Source organism: Polypterus senegalus, chromosome 1, assembly GCF_016835505.1.
Source record: "Polypterus senegalus isolate Bchr_013 chromosome 1, ASM1683550v1, whole genome shotgun sequence".
Taxonomy (NCBI): Eukaryota; Metazoa; Chordata; class Cladistia; order Polypteriformes; family Polypteridae; genus Polypterus; species Polypterus senegalus.
In genome coordinates this window covers 203,465,407-203,491,584 of record NC_053154.1, presented here as the reverse complement: position 1 = coordinate 203,491,584, position 26,178 = coordinate 203,465,407, and the positions used below count along the sequence as shown (strand labels likewise).

The following is a 26,178-nucleotide window of genomic DNA, read 5'->3' as shown; positions in this document are numbered from 1 at the left end:
TGGTGGAGGTTCCATCATGCTGTGGGGCTGTGTGGCTGGTTCAGGGACTGGGACTCTTGTTAAAGTAGAGGGTTGGATGAATTCAACCCAATATCAACAAATTCTTCAGAATAATGTTCAAGCATCAGTCACAAAATTGAAATTAAGCAGGGCTTGGATATTCCAACAAGACAATGACCCAAAACACAGTTCGAAATCTACAAAGGCATTCATGCAGAGGGAGAAGTACAACGTTCTGGAATGGCCATCACATTCCCCTGATTTGAATATCATCGAAAATCTATGGGATGATTTGAAGCAGGCTGTCCATGCTCGGCAGCCATCAAATTTAACTGAACTGGAGAGATTTTGTATGGAAGAATGGTCAAAAATACCTCCATCTAGAATACAGACACTCATCAAAGGCTATAGGAGGCATCTATAGACTGTTATATTTGCAAAGGGAGGCTCAACTATGTATTTTTGTAATATCTCTGTTGGGGTGCCCAAATTTATGCACCTGTCTAATTTTGTTATGATGCATATTGCATATTTTCTGGTAATCCAATAAACTTAATGTCACTGCTGAAATACTACTGTTTCCATAAGGCAGGTCATATATTGAAAGGAAGTTGCTACTTTGAAAGTTCAGCCAACGATAAACAAAAATCCAAAGAATTAAGAGGGCTTCCCAAACTTTTTCATATGACTGTAATAATACTGTCAAACTTACAAAAAATAAACATACTAGGAATGCTTTCTGAATTTCATTACAGGTAGCTAGAATATGACTTTATCACATTGTGAATAAGCAGTGCTTTTAAAGTTTCAGTTTATGAGGATGTGATGTAATTGCAATGCTGAGGACAGAAAATGAATAGCACTCCCTGTCTGGTGTTGTATAAATGCCACTATAAAGGCAACTGTTAATTTTAAAGTAATAACAACAACATGTTTTTAAGAGCGCACTTCAGTGATACACTCCTAAACCTGTGAAATAAGAACTGGGTCAGACACCGGTCTGAGGAAAGTTTTAGCTGTCCTGATTTTGGTCACCCTGAGTTCAAGGTTTCTTATCTTCCCATCACTGACAGGAAATGTTTTTGTGACAAGAGCTTTAGTGCACTCATTTTGATTACCAAGTGTGATCTGGTAATCGCCTCTCATTCTCATTTTCTGAAACCACTTTTCATCATTAGGATTGAGGTGGTAGCAGGCAAAGCACCCAAGCACAGACTTTCTTGTCCCCAAATACTGTACACATTCCAGCTTTTACTGGGGAATTCCCATCTTTTCCTAATCTGAAGCAGTAGCAGGTCTACTCTGAGGTCTCCCGAATTTTTGAGTTTCTGTGTAATATCAGCCCAGCCAAACTGCGAGGAAACCTCATTTCTGCTGCTTGTATTTGCGGTATCATTCTTTTGGACTTTTCCCATAGCTCGACCATAGGTAGTGTCAGGGATGTAGATCGACCAGTAACGGAAAATTTTGTCTTTAAATTCTGCTCCCATTTCACCACCATAGATCGGTGCAGCTGCTGTTGCTCCAATCTGTTTGTCAATCTTGCATTCCCTTTTTCAATCACTCGTGAACAATCCTGAGACACTTGAACTTCTCCCCTAAGAGCTGTTGTCCCCCCATCTTACTTGGAAAAAACTATCCACTCTTTTTCCAGGGAGAACCATTTTCTCAGACTGGGAGGTGCTTATCCTCATCCCAACCTCTTCACACTTGGCAGCGAATCGCTCGAATGTTTGTCGAAAGTCACCCTCAGATGAGGCAAAAAGGACAACCAGTTCTGCAGAACGCGACAATGCTACCCTTAGCCTCCCTGACAGGTCACCCTCATGTCCTCGGCTGCTCCTTGTTATCCTTTCCTTGAACACCACAAACAGGAGTGGTGACATGAAACATCCTTGATGGAATCTAATACCCAGTAAACAAATTTGATTTAATGCCAAGATTTAGGCACAGGTGACACTGCACTCCTAAAAGGAAAGAATTGCCAGCCCTGTCACCCCATATTCCTTTAACACTTCCCACAACACATGATGAGTGACAAGGTCATGTGCTTTTTTCAAAATCTAAAAAACACTTTGTAGCAGCTGCACCAGGGAGAAGCAGTTGTGTTGTGTCTGAGAAAAGTGAGTGGTCAAAGGAACACTTTTTGAGTTACTCAACGTGTTGGACATGGTGTTCCACCAGGAGGCAGTGTTGGACATTTCTGGTGGAGCAGGGATGTCCAATCACTGTTACCGAAGTTACTATGGTGGTCTGTTAACTCCATTGTGGTAAGGCTACTGTTGTGGATGAAGTCAGAATGGAAATATTGAATGTGCTGGACATTGTTGGGATAGCGTGGCTTAAATGTCTATTCAATGTTGAATATAAGGTGGGTAAAGCACCCTCGAAATGGAAGACTCGTGTGGTGATCCACATATTTTAAAGAAAGGTGAACAGAGGGTGTGCTCCAACTACAAAGGGATCGCAATCCTCATTCTCACAGGTAAGGCATAATTAAGTATGTTGGATGAAGGACACTGTCCAATGGTTGAGCCAAAAATACAGGAGGAATAATGTGGATTCTGTCCCAGCCATGAAACAGCAGACCAGCTCTTCTCCCTGGTGCAGTTGTTGGAGGGTGCGTGAATATATGATAACCCAGTCTACATTCGGTAATCACATTGATGAAATAGTCTGCTTAGAACACACAGACTAATCGTGGAAACCTTTCTTGTGAAAGAAACTCGAACATGAATTCAGCATCCATTTTCAAAATAGTGTCATACTGAAGCCTCAATATCTCCATGTGGAATTTTTTTAAAACACCATTAACCTCCACAGATTTATGGTTCACATGCCTTAAACTCTTTAAAATGTCAGCCATACTCTTCTTGTTGGTTTTAAATTACATCTTCATATCTTTTAACATTGTGGTTGAGTTATTCCTCGTCACTGTGAGGCTGAGAAATGAGCCAAATTGCCATCTTTAGGTTACCTTACCCACAAAGAAAAAATAAATTCGAATGACTTCACACTTGTGTGTACCTGTGTAGTTATTTTGTTTTCATGATTTAATCTTAGGGCATTCTGGCATTCCCCATCTGTCATAAAAGCCATATGATACCCAAAAGTCTTATTAGCATATGAGGAACATCGTTGAGTTTCACTGATCTAAACACTGCTATCTCCTCTCTTTTAAGGCAGAAAGCACAAGTATATTTCCTAGTTGTGTCAACTAATATTAGTATGATGGAGCAACTCTGTAATTTCAGTATGTGTGAGGAAAGCACTAAACTACCTGTAGTTCAGACCACTTAAATATATAAAATGAACAATATAATGATCATTGTTTACTCTTTACTTCATTTGTATACTGATGGTGCAGCATGTGTTCCTGATACACTCAGATTCTTTAGTTTTTCTTTCAATAATAACAAAACACACTTTCAAGTGCATTGCTTATCACCAGTAACATGAGTATATTCTACTTCATTCTCGAGTGTTTCATGCATATTTCCATTTCTCCAAAAGCATCTCGTCCCATTGTTGTCTTTCAACAACAGTATGTGGGGAGGTTGTAAATCCATTAATGCATCAGTCACAATATTAAAGAGTAAGTAGTAGTTTTTTACACCTTCATTCACATCAACTGCAACATTTTATTTTTAAGGAGCATTTGTGCCCGTAAGGTCAAAAGTTTAGAAGCACAGTCAAAGTGCAATTTTTTTAATGTATTGTAATGTAAATGTATCACTTATTAAACACATATGCCATTCCAGAGTACAAGAGGCTTTAACAAATTGGACTCATGAGTTAAGACAGAATTTGGAAATCAGTAAAATGTCATAGCTGCTGAAGAAATGGGACAGCTGGCATTCTACGTCTCAGTTTATAGAACTTTTTCCCAGATTAATATTTTCAGTGCTACTGAAATGTTACAAAAAAAATGGCACAGTTATTATCATCAAAACGGCATTCATGAAAGTACAGAAAAGAAATAATGTGAAACAACCAAAATATGGTACTAATTCCACAAAGCAAATGGAGCAATTCAGGATATATTGAAAGTAGATCATAGCTAAAAAAAAGCAACTGTAGTGAAAGTGTTAAAAAACAAAACACTGCCAATCTAGGCCTGCACACATTACTGCCTGACAAAACAGTAACAGTTTCTTTCAGTTAATTTTTTTTTTTGTCAGTCCCAAGAAAAATGCTACATGGAGGTTGTACTGCGTTGTCTTTTACCAGCTGAATGATCAAATTACCACACAGACCGTATAGGGCATGCCAGCTAATGTGCAGTATTTGCTGAACTTCACGCTTATTTCCTTGTCTTATTCTAGCCATATGAAAAACATTGTAGTCCATCTCCCATGAACCGATGTTGCTTGAAAATAGCATCATTACTCACAGCTGCTTCATTTGTTGGCATTATACTTGAGTTAGCTGTTTTTTTTCCTGTTATCAGTTTCTTGAAAGGAAGAAACTCTGTCTCATTTGATGTATTTGGACATTGAAAGTATGCTTTATATTTATGATCCTGTGAGCTATTGCCAGATGGAATAGCTGTTGCCTGTTCCTCATGCAAACTTTCTATACATGTTCTAATCTACTGCAAAACAAGAAGTAAATCAGTCAGGTATTTCACTGCACATATGTACAGAAGATCAACATCGTCTGAGGCTTGTAGTTTTTAGTCTGAAGGTATACTGGTTATTCATACATCACAAGTCACTTGCACTGGTGTACTAATATCTTTTACATGTTCTTACTTTGAAATTTTCACTTGCAAGTTGTAAGCCCTGTCAGTAGTTTATTTAAATTATTTGTTAATTTAGTAATCCTAGTTGCAGGTGTATTTGCAGACACATCTTGGCCAAATTCACCATCAGGGAACAGCAATAATTTCACCACCATTTCAGTGATGATTAAACTTATTCTTATTGAGTCTTCATTTAATTTGTTATATTTGTGAAACTGTATTTTGTTGTTTTTACAAGAACTGCTTTGAGTTGCTGAACTTTCTCATGTTGGCCTTTGCCAAATAATGTTAAATACCCTTCCTGATGAATCATGTAGATAAGGGTTTACCTACATTATACTCTTTAACTGCTAAAACAGGTTGAAGACAAATGAGATACTGGATTGTGACAAAATACCAATTTTCACACTTTCAGAATTATTTTTTCATCTGCAGTCTCCCTTTTTCTCAACAATGACAAAATAACTTGATTGACATTAATAAAAGCATAACTATACTGTTTACTGTTAAATAGTAAAAAAAAAAAAGTGCTCTTACTAGCACTTAATAACTAGAACTGTTGTCTACTTGTAAAATGACACTAGATATAAGAATAACATTGCCATTAAATTTATATTTTCCAGGTGATTATTGCAACAGAAAATTAATCTATAGAACAAGTAAATATATTACATGACCAGAATGATTGAATTTCTTTTCATAGTTTTTGTCAGCTTAAGCGAGTAATTATGAGAATAAAATTCTCTAATAAATATCACGTTCCTTATAAAATTGTTAAAAACCTATTACGGTAACAAGTACAAAAACTTTTAAATTTTGTTTATTACAATTGGAACATAAAACATGGATTTGGTGTGGGGGCATGATCATCTTTTCCACAGTTGGAACGAGTACTACCAAGGTTCAGTCAGTCATCATGCATTAATCTTCAAGGTTGGGTAATGGTTTGGGTAATGACATTGGCTGCAGGAAACGCCGGATAAATGGTGTTTTAAAAAAAGGGGGGTGGGGCCTCCAGGGGAGAGGTATGCACTTTGTATGTAAATGAGAAGAAACGGAACACAAAGCACTGTACATATCATTGGAACCCAATGTTTTATTATTGCCTTTCTCCCGTAATCATTTTCTTGATTAAATCACTTTTCAGTTTCTCTGTTGTGGTCTGGATGTGGCGATTGTTTTTCAACAAGTTACTGAAACATGTCTGCTGCAGTAAACCAAAAAATATAATTTATTTGTAGCGTAAGGATAATAGAAGATGAATATAAGCAAGGATGGATAGAGAGAGAGAGAGGGAGAGACATAGGTATAGACAAAGGACAATAACTTGATACATAAAATTCTAAAAGCTTAGTTGAAATTTTTATCAATAATAGAAAAGGCGTATATCTTATGAATTCCATCTCATGGCTTAGAGTAATCTTTTTCTTTCCTGTACTGTGCCTATTATTGGATCCTCCTGTACACCTGATACTGCAAAAGTTTAGAATTTGGCTCTTGCAAATATTTTTGTCACAAGAACCGATACTTTGCTACTAAGTCAGTACTAATATTCTGAAAACATTACGGAGCTAGTTTTAAAAGGTCAGTACTACAATCACACATGGCTGCAAGTAAGGAAATTACTCCAGAAGGTGCTGTAATATGAGTAAAACCAGTATGAAAATGGCTGAAAGTGGTAATGATACTACAGACCATCAACACATCTTGAAAAGAAAAATAAAAGTTAGCCAGGAAACGAGTTGTGTTTGAAGCAGGAGAATTTCAATTTAGAATTGCAAGAATTGCACTTGCTATTCAAAAAAAAAAATTGCAAAAACAAATACAGGCATTTGTTATTGTAACTTTTATCCTATTATGGAATTCATTCAGAAATAGGTTTGTAAATGCTGTGACAGCACAATGATGTGACAGAACCAGGGGTATATTTCTCAAAAGCTTCGTAATGCCAAGTACTTTGTTGCACTTAAGATTGTTAATTACCGAGTGTTTTCTGAAATCTTTTGTAACTTCTTCATTTGTAATCCAAGAAGTGAACCAACTCATTTGTTATTTTTATGTTAATTTTTACCGTTGCCTGCAATTCTGTCCCAAAGGGACAGGTCGCCCTACGTAGACACATATAACACACTGACACTCATATTTAGCCATGTAATTATTAGAACAGTAGTAATAATACTTATAATAGGGACAGTGTTGCAACATAAAAAATGACAGTATAGACAGTAGGTTAGTGCAAAAGGGGTTGTTTGTAGGTTTAACACCTGTAGACAGTACTCAATGAGTCAACTAATCAGTCTCGCTTTGTAATCTGTCACATTCTTTAGAGACAGAAGGTGTATCGTCCCTTAGTATCAGCAGCGACAGTGGCAGTTGTCCAGAGAATTGTACAGCTCAACTGGAGACACTGTTTGAGACTGTGCTTTCCAAGAAGCAAAGTCACAGGTCTAAATGTTCTTTTGCGGGCAGACCTGAGCCTCATGTACTGTCTCAGTAGTCAACAACTAATGTAGGCTGCCTGGGGTGAAATAATAAACCACCATATTGTGGTGCAGGATAAACTGGATAAAGGAACACATTAGAGTTTTGCCCTGGGTCCCACTGTTTTGAGTTTATGACAGTTCTCTGATTCTAAATCAGTGGTGAATTCCTGCAGAAAGCTGGTGAAGCGCCTAGCCTCAGCAAGGCTGTCATGTCCATATCAGTGCATGCAATGTCTGGTTCTCTGTCAAACTAGATTTTAAAAGCGTTTTGTTACAAAAACTGCTTTTAAAAGTTTTTTAAATTGAAATATTTGGAGAGAATAATTTAGAAATGTACACATGGAAAGATAATTCAGATTGTCCATGTTGATCCCCAACCCTCATTGTTACACTGGGAGAATCCTCATGTCTGTTGCGCAATAAAATCAAGGCCCTGCATTGTATTTTGATATTCATGAATGGTTATACTACTTTACTTAAATGTTAATCGACTGAATACTTGATGGATACAGTTATGTCACTATTTTAAAGCTGCTGTCACTATTTGTATATTTTTTATTCTGTTACAGAGAAAGACACTTGAATAATGGTGGCACTTTTAGTAAAAAGTCGCTGAATGGGATTTCTGTTTTTTGCCTTGTTATTGATATCAAATAAACATTCTAGTATCGTGACATCCCTACTCACAAACTTAAACCTAGATTAGTTGAATTTGATAATAAATGGATGGATTGATTGTGATGTGAATAAACATGTTATTTATTGGAATATAGGTGCTATTTCTCTATGCAAATACATCCATAGCCTAATCAGAGTATCACACAGAGTAGTAGTATTTTGCTGTGCCTCAGGTATTGTATATTCTGTGCTTATGCAGCACTACTAGACATGTTTTCTGTTGAATAATTCACCATATTTATGCTTAAAAGGTTTTCATTTTAAGCACAGTATATGAACATTGTAACCCTCCTGTTAAAGCAGTCAATATGCGTGCTGGCCTGTCAAGTGAGTTACAAAAATGAATGTGCTGTTCCAAATGTAGCTATTATCAAATTAGGCCAGTTTTTATCATTTGTACTAGCAGATGCCTTCAGCTGGTGAAAGTATTTAACGTTTATTAACATGAGAGGTGGGGGAGATGACAGCATTCAGGAGCCCATCAGCAGCAGGTTTTTCTTTTTCATGGAATATGGTGCATTTCCAAGTGTCATAAGTATAAATCCTCATAGAGATTTCAAAATGTTTTGTTTTGATTAAATAAAATTTATGAGTTGTTAAATGAAAAGATTTACATGAGAGCTCTTTGCACATCTATAAAAGGACGAATACTGTAACATAACCATTTTTACAGTAGATGGCAGATTGAGACTCTACTCATATCTAAAAAGTTTTGTTTGACTAACACATCAGAATGATGAATAACAATTAAATTGTCACTTGAGACGTAAGACGTGCTTTGCTGCTCTCTTGCTTGATTTTACAGTTTCATCATCTACACATTTATCTTTCTTGAGTCAATTTGACTTGTTTCTCTTCCCTAGGCCGCTATGGTTGTCTCCCAATCAAGTGATGATCATTCCTGTTGGTGTTTCTGCAGAACAATATGCACAGGAGGTGAGCATCATTTTATAAGTTGATATCTATGTAACGGTGAAATCGTAAGCTGTCATGTTAAGTTTATATTTAAAATGTTAACCTTCATGCAGCTGGGTTATCAATGTTAAGTTTATATTTAAAATGTTAACCTTCATGCAACTGGGTTATCATCTCATGTGTTGTTTTAAGCAATGAATGATTCCGTGTAACTTGTATATTTGCAGTCATTATTTTATGTTTTGAAAAAGATTGTAATTTTGAAGTGAGTGAATCACAGTTATAAAGGGGAGTCAGACAAGTATTAAGCTGTTTGCCAGTTAGCAGTATGTATCAAACAAGTCTGTGGCAGTTAACAGATTTCAAAGCAACATGAGGCGACTCAACAGTCCTGAAGGGGCAAAGTAGTATAGCCATTAATTGCAGGTGTCAAAGGAAAGAGTTTCAAATATAATGAACGCATATGCTACAGAACATCTGTAGGCTGTAACTTGTTAGTTGTGCCCTGAAGAAGGCCCATTTGTAATATTCTGATATTTCCTTTTTTCAGTTTTTGCTAACCCAAGCTTTAAATCTCTAGCAGTTTACTACTTTTCACCAGTTTATCATTCATTGTATTTCAACTGATTATTATTTATTTATTTTTTACATTGCATTGAATTTAATAAAAACAAGTAACATTCCATATAAGCAAGTCAAACTTGACGAAACTAAGTTCTGATCAAATCAGCCCTCACCCATGAGATAGAGAGCTAGGCCAACAGACAGAGCAAAACTTTAAGACTAGGAGAAAAAGGGAAGAAAATCATTTCCCCCAATTTAAATGCTTATTCTAAAATGTTAAAAGTTCTGCACAGATCCTCTAAGTGAAAATTAGATTTTTTTCCAATTTCAAATAGTATATAATATCAGTTACCCACTGACTCAGAGAATAGGTGAGTTAGGATTCTCTCAATTGAACAAGATAAGTCTGTGTGCCAGTAGTGTAGTAAAGGCAATTACAGTTTTTGTCCTTCTCCACTTTAAGCCCATCTAGGAGTACACCAAACACCGCTGTTAGTGGATTAGGAGGGATTGTGACACCAAATTTAAAGAAAAACTGAGGTGTTCTTAACTGTACCTTCTTTAAAGTTCTGTGTATTGTCATTTCTCAGGTGCATTCCACTGTTGGAAAGAGTTGTATTTTGTTAATAAATATGTGGTATGAACAAGTCTGCCCATTATCTGTTTGCCTTGTATATTTTTGTCTTCCAGATTTTGTTTTTGTTGTTTTGCACCATTTTTAGTTAACTCTGGAGACAATAGTTATGAACCACCATCGAGGTCAGCTGATTCTGAGATGATGAAGCCACAATGTCTCGACCCCATACTGCAGTTAAAGACACACATTGTTTTGTTTTTTCCCCCTAATCTACTAGCAAAATACCCGCGCTTCGCAGCGGAGAAGTACTGTGTTAAAGAAGTAATGAAAAAGAAAAGGAAACATTTTAATAATAATGTAACATGATTGGCAATGTAATTGTTTTGTCATTGTCATGAGTGTTGCTGTCATATATATATATATATATATATATATATATATATATATATATATATATATATATATATATATGAATAATTCATGAATAATTAAATGGGCAGGCTATTTCAGTATCAGTGCAATACGCTGTTTGTTAAAACGGATGACTCCGCTTACGTGCAAGTCTGCATGGATATTATGATTATTACGTTTCTTTTCAAGTTCTATTTAAATTTTAAATAGAAGGAATTTTTATTTAGTCGACAGAATATTATTCCGGAATAAATCAACTCAAACCTTAAATAACTTATAATATTTTGCTCTCCATAAAAATATATCCTGTCTAAATTATACAAGTTAGAAATAAAGTAAACGTTAAAAGAACAAACATTCAAATTTCTTTACTCTTATGTCATTTTATATAAAAATAAACTTAAATTTTAAATATCCCAAAAGATTTTGCTCTCCATAAAAATATATCCTGTCAAAATTATACAAATTCAAATATGAACATGCTGCATAACAAAACCTGGAAATATAAATAAAATGTGTTCTTTTCAGCAATAACAAATCAAATCATTCAGTTGTCTTTGCTCATATGTCATTTTAGAGCTGGACGCCTGGCATCTTTTTTTGGCCACAGGTTCGTTTCTGTTTGCTGTGAGGTTCTGTGTTGTGGAGATTCTCAGGATGGACTGCAGGTGCTCATCAGTGAGGTGACTCCTGTGTGCTGTTTTGTTAGTCTTCATCACTGAGAAGAGCTTCTCACACAGATATGTGCTACCAAACATGCACAAGGTTCGAGCATGTAGACGGAGCTGGAGCATTTCTGCGGGAATGGAGTGAATAAACTGTGCAGGCCGTGCAGTATCGTACTTTGCCTTCAGTGTGCCATTACACTGCAGCTCAATCACCTCCATCTGAATCTGCACAGGTGCAGTTTACACATCGACAGCAAATGGGTTGCGAAACAACTCAAAATTCTTTTTTTGTTCTTCAAAGTCACCAAAGCGCTGTGCGAACTCAGTGCGTATTTGGGAACACCATTGTGCCGATTTGGTTCAAGATTACTTGGCAACAGGGAAAGTGGGGCAAGTTGCACTGGTGCATTTGTGTCTCCCATAAAAGTAGCTTCACTTGAAATCACTTTGTGATTTTGCACGGGTAAAAACGTCTGCTGAAGTGTCAGATTCTTCTTTAACTCTTCTGCTTTCTGTATCTTGTGCATTGCATTCAGGTCTTTCAGGTTATCTTGATGTTTTGTCTCATAGTGCCGTCTTAGATTAAATTCTGTAATTACAGCCACATTAGCTCCACAAATGAGACACACAGGTTTACCGGCAATGTCAGTAAACATATACTCAGCCTCCCATCGGTTTTTAAAGGCTCTATGTTCAGAATCACCTTTTCTCTTTGGCATTGTGTTGGCTAGCTACGCAATAACTTGCAGCATCATAAGCTAGTCTTGATTAACATGGTAAGTGTTCGGCAAGGCAGCTGAAGCACTGCATTATGGGATCTGTAGTTTTATAGTGTTACCAGCGCTTCATATCCCTGGGCCATTAATAACAATAATACAGTATATAAAATGATCTCGCGGGCCAGATGTGGCCTGCGGGCCTTGAGTTTGACACATATGGACTAAATAGAACTTGAAAAATATATTTTTCAATGTGATCGCAATTCAGATCGAGTTGACGCGCACTACAGTACATCGAGCCCGCGTGCTATTGTGGTTTTGCCTGCGTGCCTCAATAAGTTACCCTCCCCTCGCTCTTACTTTTATACCGTTCATCTAATGAATACACTGAGTATGGCTTTACCAAAACAATCATTGATCGCTAATAAAGTATCCATTATTCATAAAGCTTCAATTGGTGATCTGTCTTTCTGCGTTAACCTCATATTTTTTCATACGTCTCAAACCAAGGGGATGCGAAGGTAAAATGAATAAAAATGGATGCGTATATACTCAGTGCATCCCCTCTCGGGAATTGAACCTCGGACGTTGGCGCTAGAGGCGAAGCCTCTACTATTGCGCCACTGCGTGTGGTTTATCTATTTGAGCGTAGCAGTGTAATTCAGTTTTTGTTCAGCACTCTTTGGAACTGTTGCTTTTTGTCTGCGCACTCGCCAGTTCACGTGAGCCGCTGAATATGGTTTAATATGTCACTCGCTCGCTTCTAATTGTTTCGCTGCCTTCTTAATTATATAATGCATGTTTTCTTAAGCGTTTTTTGGAGCTCTTCCTGGTTTTCTATGAACTGCGTAATTACGTGGGAGGCATGATGATGTCACACGAAACTTCGCCCCCCCACAGTTTTCGAGCTCAACTCCATTACAGTATATGTAGAAAAATAGCTTCTAGTTATGACCATTATGTGTAGAATTTCGAAATGAAACCTGCCGAACTTTTGTAAGGAAGCTGTAAGGAATGAGCCTGCCAAATTTCAGCCTTCTACCTACACGGCAAGTTGGAGAATTAGTGATGAGTCAGTCAGTCAGTCAGTCGGTCAGTGAGGGCTTTGCCTTTTATTAGTATAGATAATATATATATATTATAGATACATGATGGCTTGAAGGAAAGCAAATCGGCAAACAAGGAACCAGTCCTTATCTAGAGTATACATGTGTTCATGTCTTAATTCTGTCTGGTTGTTATAAATGACACAATCTCTGCTTGTTCAACAAATAATAATGGTAGGTAATATTCAGCATAAGTTTCAAAAAAAATTCTACAAACACTTGGAAAAATATGTAAATTGTGTAGAAGTGACACAGATTTAGCAAGGTCAGGCTGCCGTTGGCTACATTTTTAGAGTTCCAGTAAGAGAAACAGTTTTCTTTTTTTTATGTGTTCATCTAATGGACTGTAACATTTCTAAAATTTGTTTTTAAAATTTTAATAATGTTTTTTCTTGCCTAAAATAAACACAGCTAAACAGTTCATAAACATAGGAAATGTAGGTCTAATTCTCTGACTTCCACCAAGGTCAAAATTGACTCCCACATTTACATACACACACATACTCTATAGAACATCAGAATATTTACTGCTGAATAAGAAGCTCATTTTGTTCTTTTCCTGCTTCATTCTCCTGGGGAATTTGCCAGATGCAGAATATTTGTTAAAATCTGTTTTTTAGTGCAGATAGCTAATCCAAATCAAGTTAAATTTATTCACCGTAATTATACTTCTGATAATGGCATTGTACTTGATGTGACACAAGTATTAAGGTGTTATTTTTCATGTTTCTTGTTAATTTCCTTTCTAAAGGTGTGGCAACTGTTTCATGACACCGGTTTCATGGTTGACATTGACACAGACACAGGAGTAACCTTTAACAAAAAAATCCGTAATGCTCAACTTTCTCAATACAACTTTATACTAGGTGAGTATTCCTACCCTTTCCTATTGTATTATTTGGTAATACAGAAAATGATTCTGTGGAGCTTCGAAGGCTTTATTTGACTAGTTCTGTCTTACTCTTGCCTGTTGTCTAGGCTGTTCTGAGCAAGGGTGGGGAAATAGTGAACTCAACATGATGATATGGTTGAAGGAATACTTTGAAGTACACCTAAATGTGGATACATTCTCCTTTCAGAAATTAATGTCAGAACTACTGGTTGGAATATGGGGTATCTCTGTGGCTAAAGTCACTGTGCTGATTAAAATACTTTGTGGTGACATTGTCCTAAGGGTGAATGAAGTTCCACCACAAAATGCTAAAAGCATGGCAAATTGTGTGAATGTGAAATTTCTCTTCAGCGTTCCTGAACAATGCGTCGGGACTGGCAGACTGAATTGGTGGTCTCCATTTTTTTTAAAAGGGAAACAAAGAGTTGTGTTTCAGTTACCAAAGAGATTTAACTCCTCTTTCACCCTAGGAAAACCTATGCCTACAATCTGGAATGAACACTCCAACTAGTATGTGATCTAGGAGGAACCACTCATATTCCATCCTGTTTTTAGAACAGTGGATGACCATGACACAAATACTTTAGGAGTCACAGGAATATGCTAATCCTATCTTTGTGGGCATTGTGGATTTGCAGGAGGCTCATGACTGTATCTCGGAGTATCTTGTGGACGGTGTTTCAAGAGTTTCTTTGGCCTTTTGAGCCTGTAATGATCAGTCTGCGCTGGACTGGTTTGCAGCAGAGTGTGATGTGGCTAACTTGAAAATCATCACATTAAAATCCAAGCTAAAAGATCATGAAAGAGGGGATGGATCATGAGGTTGATGAATTGATCCAGTAATAGCGGTTTTACAGATGTTGCACCTGACTCTGGTGGTGGTGATGATGGAGTTAAGCCCTTAAACAAAGCTTTTAATTTACTAGTCCGTCTAAATATCCATCCGCACTTATGGTCACCACTAGAAAGAGATCATTAGTATAAGGGAACAAAATGAGACTCCTAAGCAGGGTGAGCTGCTGTTTCTCGGGATTGAGACGACTGACTTGTGGTTAGGGCATGTAGTTAAAGTCCCAAGAAGAGCCACAGAGAGAGAACTGAGGAGCTAACAGAGGACCAACTACAGAGGGATACATCACTCAGATTATCTGGAAGCACTCAGGAATTACAGGTTTTGGAATAAATTACTGAGGATAGTGATAGCCTGGTCAGGCCAGATTATTGTGCTGCTGTCATAACTCGCAACAGGGTAGGTAGAGTTCAAATGATGATACTAAATATGCGATTCTTCTTCCTTGCAGGATACTGCAATTTAAACACTGCTTTACTTAAATTTTAAACATTAATGTACAGAATAATGACAGAATATTTTCAATCCTGCTTTATTCAATTGAGGGTCACAGAACCAGGAAGGTGACTCTTTAGAAATGGGTGTAAAGTAGAAATCGGGGCTTTAGTTCATTGCATGGGACACTCTTGCACAAATTCTCATTGGGTCTAACATAAAAGTTCTCAATTAATCTAAAATGCATGGCTTTAGTGCAAGGCTGTGGGAGAAAAGTCAGAGTATCTACGGGAAACCCCACACAGACAAGAGGAGAAAATGAAACCTCCACATGAGCAATCACCATGATGCTGGGTCCATTAAGCAGAAGCACTAAACGTTCCTCTTTTGTACCCTTCTTAATATGCTAAATAATTATTATGTACATAAAAGGATAAGGAGTCGTGTTTTTTAATGTAAAAATACAATTTTTTACTATCGGTTAAAAAAATTATTTGTTGTCATCCACAGTTTAGGTTTGTTTTTTTTTTTTAAATGTGTAGTGAAGTAGCTCTTACTGTAATCTATACTAATAAAAGGCAAAGCACTCACTGACTGACTCACTGACTCATCACTAATTCTCCAACTTCCCGTGTAGGTAGAAGGCTGAAATTTGGCAGGCTCATTCCTTACAGCTTACTTACAAAAGTTAAGCAGGTTTCATTTTGAAATTCTACGCGTAACGGTTGACAACGTTCACCTTGTTGAACTTTCTTATTCATGGCCCCATCTTCATGACATTTGGTAGGCGGCTTCCCTGCACTAGCCGAAACCAATGTACGTACTTATTTCGGTGGTATGATGCCACTGTCAGCCGCCATATTGAACTTTCCAACGTTACTAATTCTCCAAACTTCCCGTGTAGGTAGGAGGCTGAAATTTGGTACAAATTTCGGTGGTATGGTGCCACTGTCGGCCGCCATATTGAACTTTTCAATGGTCTTTGTTACTTATGGGCCCATCTTCAAGAAATTTGGTACGTGGGTTCCCAACGCTAACTGAATCCTACTTACGTACATATATACGTCCATAGCCTGCAGCTCGGTCACCGTGTGAGGCGGCATTGGGTCCCCCATCCCAACGTCTCCCACGTTGTTGGCTGCCTGGCTATACAAGGCCGTCTGTCGCTCCAGTCTCTTCCTTGATTCGCCACGGGATTCATGTCTTCCTGCTGATAACTACAGCCTTTTAATTTAATCCACTGCTTCTCCTCTGTTTTATTCTTCATTTATTATGATTATAGTTATTGTGTAGGTATTTTAGACTTACTTTACATTGTTCAGGTACTCATTTCCTTTATCATTCCAACCACACCCCATTAACATGTCTGTCTAGGTGATCACCATCGATCATAGAACTTTCACTTACCGAGTGGTTTCCATGCCCAGAGATGGCACCTATCTTTTCCATTCTCTTTGTTACATATTGCACGGCCATATCAGGCTCACTCTTGATATCCGGAGGAACATTGTGTCTTATGTATTGAATGACTGGGACAGGTTGAAGGTGTGGACTGATGACGATACAGGAGATAATTATACTACACAGGAACACTATAAGAGTGAAATGCTTAAGCCCTTCACCTATGGTTCTGCATGCGAGTTGATGGCTGCCGCTGAATTGTTCGGTTTTCACTTTAAAGTGTACCGAAATGGCCAAATATTTTACACCTTTGGACAACCGCCAATGCCTCTTAAACATCTTAGATTGACAGGTGACGATTTCAGTAGTGGACACTTTGATGTTTAGAAATGTTTAGACTCTCAAAAGCTGGATGTGAAGTTATCGATGAAACTGGTTGTATACTTACAACGCTTGACAGATGCCGAATGTCACTTCAACACAAGTCCTACAAATACTGTCGTAATTGAAACAAACCATGAAACTCAAACCGATTATGACAGCAGCAACCCAAGCTGTGAGATTTGAAACAACATTACTGTTCACATGGCCAACTGTACGTTGCATGCTCAAGAGTAAGCTCAGCGCACAGCTTGGTCATATTACAACCAGAGGGCCAGACTCACAATGTGGTATACAAAGAGATCCATAACAAATAATTATTGGTATATTTTCCCTCGGCTTAAAAATGTTTAATTTTCTTCTTAATAAAAATTTTAAGGCAGTACTTTTCCGCTGCGAAGTGCGGGTATTTTGCTAGTTTTTTCTATACACTTCACTTTCGACATTTGTGGGTGGTAAGCATCCTAAGTTTTATTAATGATGTAGTTTGGATGCCTAAAGTAGATCCAAGTATAAAAGCTGTTATCTCCAGTTTTTCATCTGCGTCTGCTGATTAATAAACCAGTTTGTTTTACTTAATTTAAATTTGCATTTTTGGTCTCAGAGCACAGACATTGCTGCTTTTGTTCATTTAAAGGACACAGTTGCAATCTAAAACACATTATTATTTTTTTTTTTTATTTATTTATTTATTGTACATCCCCAAAATTCGCGGGGGTTACGTTCAGTAAATTCAGTAAATCACCGAACCAACTGTGCTTGAACTGGCTGCACACAAACATGCAGAGGTCAAGGCTGAAGCTGGCAGGCTAGTCTTAGTGCAGCGGCTCAATTCCAGAGACAGTGAGGCTGCAGGGACTGGCAATGGTCATGAGCTGGCTGCTCAATGAATGTACGGCACTGACTGATCAGATTCAGTGAGCTGGGAAATGACAATAGCTGGTTGCGGCGTTTTAAGGATTAAGAAGAACAAAACTGACAACACGAGAACACTCAGCTGGAGATGCGTCACAGGGCAGCAGTCAATCAGCAGCAAGGAGAAATGAATAATGCTGTAGCAGTCCAGTGCCGCCAAGATTCACACCATCGAGAAGACCATGATTTATTTATTTTTATGGTTGAGATTCCAGGGACGCACCCAGCCTTGACTCGACCCGCACGCACTCACAAACTGAGACAAAAACAAAGCAAACCGGTAATCAAACTGCAAATAAAGAATGTAATGAAAACAACTCTACCACCCCTGTTCCCCTTATGGCGATTATACATTAAATACAACAAAAGTGCCAACAATACACACACAGTAATGTCCACGAAAAACGGCAATGCATGAAATATAATGATGAAAATAGATATTCCAGAGATCTGCACGTTGAATGGGAATGTAATGATAGTCCTACCGGTAGTTCCTCAAATGTTGAACGACGGGTGGACAGGTTCTGGAGCGCTCCTTTCTTCGCAGGATAGCAATAAATCCACTTACAGTCCTCTTGTACACAGGCAGACGGCAGACAATCCATTCCCCAACCATGAAACGATCCAGGACAAAACGAGTAAGTACAGGTAACCCAACAGAAGACAGGCAGAGAGACAGGAACTTGAAACACAAATTACAAAAAGTTTTTAAAAGCCGCGCTGACATCCTTTGACCCCAAAAGCCCCTGCACCCTCAGCAGAAGACCAATCGGAGTCACTGCAGGGAGTTGCAGTTTCAAATTGTAGTAGAGTACAATGCTCTTAGATTGGCTACTTTCACCATCCCAAGCTGTGTTTTCCTCTATGGTTGCTTCCTGTTCTCTCTACAGTGCAGTATTCCATCCATTATCCAACCCGCCATATCCTAACTACAGGGTCACGGGGGTCTGCTGGAACCAATCGCAGCCAACACAGGGCGCAAGGCAGGAAACAAGCCCTGGGCAGGGCATCAGCCCACCGCAGGGCACACACACACACACACACAAGGGACAATTTAGGATAGCCAATGCACCTAACCTGCATGTCTTCGGAGTGTGGGAGGAAACCGGAGTACCCGGAGGAAAATCACGCAGACACGGGGAAAACATGCAAACTCCACGCAGGGAGGACCTGGGAAGCGAACCTGGGTCTCCTAACTGCAAGGCAGCATGCTGCCCCAGTGCAGTATTGCCACGAAAAAGCCATTAAAAATTGTGGAGGATATTTACGGTTTCTGCTAACAATTATTAGTTAGGTTCTAAGGAAAAATCTACGAACGGCTGAGGCTGCGAACTCTGAACCGCGTCTTCGCAGGGGTCTACTGTACTAATATACACAGTCTCTGAATCTAAATATATTCCTTAAAATGTGTTGTTCAGTTAAAGGACCAGCAGACAAGACATTCACTGAAGTGGCATACCATAAAAATCACTAACAGTGGTTTCCTAAGAAATCCACAACCTCTCTGTGCTAGCTGCAAGGACCCCTGAAATGTGTTACCTCTATGTGATATACCTTAAGAAAGAATAAATGTGACATAGCCTTGACTTATTCATTTTCCTTTCAGTTTAAAGTTATGATTCCCCCTTCATCTTGTACACTTGCAGTGTGTATATTACAGAATTTTATGAGCAGCCAATTAAAATATTCAGCATTCCAAAAATTAGTGGAAAATATGTGACACACATGATGCATATCCATACCACTAAAATGAACTACTGCAACATTGGAAGAGAGGACAAGAAGAGTAGGCCACTTGTATGGTTTTTTTTTTTTAATACATGTTTTGAATGTTTTCTGAAGCAACTGGTATAACATTACACCCAAAAATACAAAATGTATTAGTTTTTCTTTTCAGGGGAGCTGTGGTATAATTTTATAAATATACTTTTATATTTTTGTTCCTTCTTAATTGTGTTGCCTTGGCATTTATACATGGTCTCACCTGAAATTGCAAAAAAGGAATACCCCATTAAAAGAAAAGGCTGTTTTCTGTCAAACAGTCAGTGACATTTAATGCCACACAAATCTGAAGTCCAAACTTTGACTTGGTAACAACTAAAGTAGTCAGTTTTGCTCACTTCGACTCAATTTGTTTTGACGAATATTTCATGGTATTTAGGGTAAAGATTCTTGGGGTTTGGGGAAAAAGGCAACTGACTAACCAGGAGCCGGTCATGTTTGTTTCACAGTGGTTGGAGACCAGGAACAAATGAAGGGAACAGTGAATGTACGGACCAGAACTGGGAAACAGCATGGAGAGTTTCTGGTTGGTGAGGCAATTCAAAGGATAAGCAGACTGCGCGATATGAAGGTGAAGAATGCTGAAGAGGAGTTTTAAACTACCACTTGTCTTCTAAACTCTTTGAATAGCAATTGGGAAATCCAGATAAAGATCACAATTGAATAAGCCTTTGAATACATCCTGAGCCTTTGCTGGCTTATAGCACCTCAGATTACCTTTTTGTTACCAGATGCATTTTATCTGATCTGTGCATATGTGTGCAATAATCTAATCAATATGTTACGTTGCTGTCTGGAACCACATTCCTAATTCAGAGGAGAAAAAGGGAAATTGGTGATCATGTATTTGACTTCCTGGTGTATGAATAATGAGATAGTGAGAACCAAGATGCCAACAAATCACCTGCCTGGAGAATCAATGCACTTTGCCCTTTTTGTTTTTACTTTTTTTGTTGCTGTTTTAAATAAAATAAAATCATTTGTTGGTTTTATTTTGTAAAAAAAAATAAATAAATAAATCTTGGCGGTATTTATTTTTTTTAACTTGTATCAGGTACTACTTTAATAGTTTCTTTGTTGTGATGCAGGTGATTTTTGACCTGACGGCCTGTATGCAGGTCAGTGTTGTCCATGATGATATTTCAAAATAACATTCTCAGTTACCAACAGAGGTTTCTTATCTTGCAGTGCAATCTTGAGAAATGTTCTTATGGAGGATTGGTTTTCAGTTATTTCATTTTTAAGTGGTCACAACCTGCTCAAAAATCACAAACTGAAATATTTACTAAAGAATGTACTGTGCATGATACTTGGTGTACTGACTCAGACATGCACCGTAGAAGTTCGTGTTCACCAGTATTTGGTGCTGCTGTCTCACAAGATTGCTATCACTTCCTGACATTGACTTCTGCATGTATGTAGTTTGCACATTTTACCCATGTCTTCATGCAGGTATTTTAGTTTTGTCTCTTATCCCAATGGTATCATCGGTTCATTTGCCCTGGTACAAGTGAGAGTGAGTGTTGTCTTGAATGTCCTTAGAGTTGGACAGGCATCCTTCTGAAGGTTGCTTTGTAGCTTGTGCCAGACTGTGCTGGGTTAAGCTTTGGCTTCTCCATCACTTTGAACTCTTGTTCGCTCTTTTCAGAACCAAGGGATATGTTTTTTTTAAATTAGAATAAGAATTTTGAATAAACATGGATTAGTTTGTTTAAATAATCTTCCAAGAATTTGTACTGAGCTAAACTTAATTGTTGGCCAGTAGATGTCACTGTTGCACCTCAAGGTATTTCAAGAATCAAACTTTTATTTCCAAATTTTTTCCAACATTAGAGACTTCTCAGCCAGTGCATTACTTAGGAGGCATGTAATATTTTTTAAAATGATGACTGCAAATGTTTAAGAGTTTTGCATTTTTCACAGATGTATTTACTTTATGGAATTGTCCTGTGTGACATAGCTGTTTATTACGTTAAATTGCCTTGTTGCTAATTAATTTTCTAATTGATGTCCAAATGTATTAGTTTCCAAAAAGTTAGAGGTCAAAGGGCGCTGTTAATTTACTTGTGAATACTGGATTTAAATTCAACCAACGGCAGGGGCACAAAATAGGCCTTATAAATATAGCAGTAAAGCCTAAATTCATATGGTGGCAGAACAATGCTCCTGACAGAGCGTCCTTTGATGGCTATAGGATTAGTGCTTGTGGCATGAATTATACTTGCTTAGCTCCATTCAGTTAGCCATTAAAACACTAACTTGTTTTTAAGAGTTGACATTTTTAAAGATTCTGTATTTTGTGCTGTTTTTTAATACACTGATAGCTTGCTTCAAAAAAAATCTGTACTTAATTGTAGTAAGTACATTTTCACAGGACTCTGTACATGTCAATAATAACACTTTATTTTTATATATATATATATATATATATATATATATATATATATATATATATATGAAATTGTAGAATAAAGAGCATTTATAGTCTTCTTAGAAGCCTTTGTCAATCCAAATACATAATTTTGTGTCTTTCATTCTAGTAAAATATTTGGAATTATGTTTAAAGCATTTGGTAGAATAGGTTGAATGTGCTGCAAATATACACTTTTTTTCTTTTTTTTTTTATACAAAAGTAGCACAACATAATGGTAATGAGATGTTCTGTGTGCTAATATAATAAACGTTTGTCATTTAGATGAAGAATCTAATAAAACCAGTGGAGCACCTGTTATCCAGACAAGTAGATCATTTCAGATTTTTAAGTGCTTTTAAAATAAGTAATTCAATTTGGCTGTAAGCTTTAGTGGTAGTCAATACACAGGCATAAAACCTCTGCAGCTCTTCTGCTGTTATACTTCCCAACTCTAGTTGGGATATTTTTGAATTAAACATGGTTTAATAATACTTAAACAGTTTGAAAGTCCTGCATCCTGGTAATGAGTTCAGCTTGATACAAATGAACGATACCATAAGAGATTTAGTTAAGTAAAGCTTTTTTTTTTTTATAAATAAAAATAAATATGATGCCTGTTCTTGCAGTTTAAAATGGTGGTCTATTCAGCGCCAGACAGAATGTGGCAAATGAGCAAAACCTTCAAAAATATATTCTCTCTAAAGTGGTAAAGGATTTGATTTCAAAAAAGCATGCCTGTTTATAAGATCAGAGGGAGACTGGATGTACTAAATTTTTTTAATCATTCTCTTGTTCCCTAAGGTAACGATACTTCGTTCTCATTCACTTTGTTTGTCACATCGAGCAGTGTAGATGGAGGGTCCATGTAGAGAAGGAAGTTCTGCATGTATGTGAAGCTGTTTAGCACAACATTGCTTTTCTACCACATGGGCACATTTGAGATTTGAAAATAAAATGAAAATGCTCAAGTTTGTACAGTTTCCATCACTCCCCTTATGGAAATTGTAATTAAAAAAAAAAAAAAAAAACTAAAATAGCAGGACGAAGACATGGGTAAAATGTGCAAACTGCATACATGCAGAAGTCAATGTCGGGAAGTGAGAGCCAATCTTGTGAGGTTGCCGTGTGTGGCTCTTAAGCTTGAAGTGTGCAGTTGTGGAAGGCCTAAATGCAGATCTGAGTGAGTTTGCAGCATTCATTTTTCAAAGGACAACTACTTGAAGCCTAAGACGGAAAGTGTTCTTTAATGCTCGCTTCTGCTGCATGCCAAACAGGTATGTCGCTGTACAGCAGCTGAAAGTGAAGCAGGGTGAACTATCGAGCCATATGGTGGAAACGTTCTTTACTAGCTAACAATCTTTTTTGGCACGGTAGTGCAGTGGCTAGATTTAGCATTTAGGTTGTTGTCTGTGTGGAGTTCTTCCTGAGTCAGCATGGGGTTTCTTCCGAAACACATGCTGTTAAGTGAGATGGTGATTCCAAATTAGTGGAAATAAGAGTGTGGTCAGGGGTATGTGTAGGTAGGTGTAAAATGACTGTTTATTTAGCTAAATCCCAAGACAACTCTTACACCCTAAGCAGTCAAATCACTCTCCAAAGAACAGCCGCAATTGCAGCACTCCCGAAAGGAAACCACATCCTGCAGGGTGAAATGTTAACTTGGAGGGAGACAGATGGCAGTGAGCTTGAGAGCACAGCCATCTCTTATAATGCAGATTTTTGTTTCTATTTTTTTCCAAAACCTCCATGGTTGCACTGTTTTTATAATATGTGTGAAATCTCAAGGTGCTGATCAATACTTCAGAACATGCTTGGCTTGAAAATATACGCGACTGGGTAAGTTTTTAAGGCTTTTGTTTTTCATGTTTGGACCAGTGCCCTGTGGAAGACATTTTAAGCCACAATAACAGGCATGGTATTTTTTTTTAAATGTATAAAAAGAACTCAGTTTCCTATTGTACAAAAATGTATGCCGTGATTGGGAAAAAATAACTTTGACTTGAGAAATGCCAGGCCTATTCCTTCAGAAACCATCTACATTTTGCAACAGGTTTAAGCTGGAAAAACCAAGTTTTAGTCAAAAAATGTTGTATAGACAGAGCCAAAGTAAAGTTTCAGCCCTGCATGTTAAGGCATCCGTACCTGTCTGGTTTCAGCATTTGCACTTATACCGAGTAGACAAGTAATCTGTCCTTCTGTGCCGTAATGGAGCAGTCGGGTTTATTGATAATGATGGTATACACCTGTCCTTGTACTTTAAATGTAGCACTAACTGGCATCAAACAAAGTTATTTGAAACACGTTATTATACACATTATTGACAATATAAGCCAAATGCTAAACTTTCGGCAGATCACAGTAAGTCTTGAATCAAAAGATTGTAATTGTATTTATTTTTCAACTTTTGTAAAACATTGCAGGTGATTCATCAGTGCATTTCAGTGCACAAGAATATAGACATTTAACATTCATTAGATTCATAATGATTGTGTGAATTATAATTGATCATATAATTATAATCATTATAATAGCAAATATATTTATTGATTTGCATATGGAGCTTAAGTTTCTGTCCAAATCAATGACTTTAAGGTCTGTCTAGCAACAGCACCCTTGTGATTTTTCTGCATCTTTATTGTGAGTAGTTAACAACTATTTATTAGCTTCACTTTGTTTTATTTGTGTAGAGTTTTTTTTTTTTTTTTTTGATTGATTTCATCAGGTATTGGGTGATATGTTTGTATATGTAGTACAGTGCATATGTTTTCCTGTCTCAGTGACCCTTACAGAGGATCAGTAAAGAGGTAACTCCTCTCTGTGCACTGACATGCTGCTAAAATTACCTTTGCCTATAAAGCATTCACAGGTCTTATACTGAAGTATGCACAGTGAAGAGAAAAATGTCGCACTTAAGCCACCTCTGGCCACTCCATAGTGAAGTTATTTTAGTACGTCCCATTGCTCAGAGATACTTTGTGTTAGTAACAAAAACCAGAAGCCTCTGTTAAGGGTTTGTTATGCAAGAGTAGATGAGTAATAGATGTATTTTTGCAGTACCTACAGTGTTAGTGTTGAGAGTAAGAGCAGTGACTGTAATAGATTAGTGACAACAGGTAACGCTCCTGTGAAGCGCATTACTCCAAATGTACCAAGTAATGGTCCATTTCTGTAAACTAAAAATTTCAGATGCAGCTAACAATTTACAAGTTTGGTAGCGTAGGTTGAGGAATTTTGCATATCATTCATTTATGTTAATTCTTCAAGTTTGTTGTCATTTGTGTTACATGAGAAAACTTTGTAACACTCTCACTGTCTCACTACAAATTGCACAATCTTGACACTGAATTTTCAAACCTAATACATCTGAACCATATTCAGACAATGATAGACATAAACTATTCCTATTTGCGTTTATACACATTATATGGTGTGGGATTGATACATTATTAATCAAAATGGATTTAATTTGAATTGATCAAAATATTAAATAACTTGAAACAGGTATTATGTATGAAACTACCTTTTTTTTTTTTTTTTTTTAAAGCAGAACTTCCTTCCTTTCCACTTCACAGCTCAGTCTGCATGCATGATGGCTCATGTCAATGCTGTGCCTTTTTCCTGTCCTAAGTTACCTCGCCTTCCTGTCTCAACAGACCACCCTGTTGGTCAGTGGTGGTCTGCATGAGACTGTCATTTGCATACAGCAGCATGACACAAACGGGCCACTGAGCAGCTCCTACTCTTGGTCTTCTGTCATGGCAGCTGCTTGTACTCGGTAGAAGATCATTATCGACAAATATGGACATTTCAAAATATCAATATTTAGGGGTAAACCCTCCTCAATAGAAAAGTTAAATACACCCAAAATCTCATAAATGACATGACAGATTTGCCTGAAATTTGGTAACATAACAAAAAAAAGAGAAAAGTAGCCAACATGTTTTTTGATTTGTTGATATTTATTAGTATTCTGCTATAAACGTGTGACGTATAAGCAACAGAAGTGATTGATGGGCCACATGAATAGTACCAGTAACCGATAAGGTGGACTGAAGATGGTGCACTGTCCTGGACAGGTAAAAAGAGACATGATCACGCTTTGTAATGGAAAATGAAATTGAGTAAAGCTCAAGGAAGAAGCGATACTCAATGGTTAGTAAGTGCTGGTTTTTTTTTTTTTTTTTTTTTTTTTTTGCGCTGTTGACTATCAGCATTTTTGAGTCTGCATCAGCTCTCATCTTTGT

At 37.4% G+C, this 26,178-nt stretch overlaps 1 protein-coding gene across 2 annotated transcripts in view; it reads left to right on the top strand.

Annotated features, from left to right (window-relative positions):
- Positions 1-20,332, top strand: part of LOC120538107 (threonine--tRNA ligase 1, cytoplasmic-like) — an 86,947-nt gene extending 66,615 nt beyond the window's left edge. For both annotated transcript variants that reach the window (XM_039767547.1, XM_039767540.1), the window contains 3 exons: positions 8,769-8,841; positions 13,617-13,731; positions 19,971-20,332. In XM_039767547.1, coding sequence (XP_039623481.1) covers positions 8,769-8,841; positions 13,617-13,731; positions 19,971-20,119 — 337 coding nt within the window. In that variant the 3' untranslated portion in view covers positions 20,120-20,332. The remainder of the gene's footprint in view (positions 1-8,768; positions 8,842-13,616; positions 13,732-19,970) is intronic.
- Positions 20,333-26,178: the final 5,846 nt, after the last annotated feature.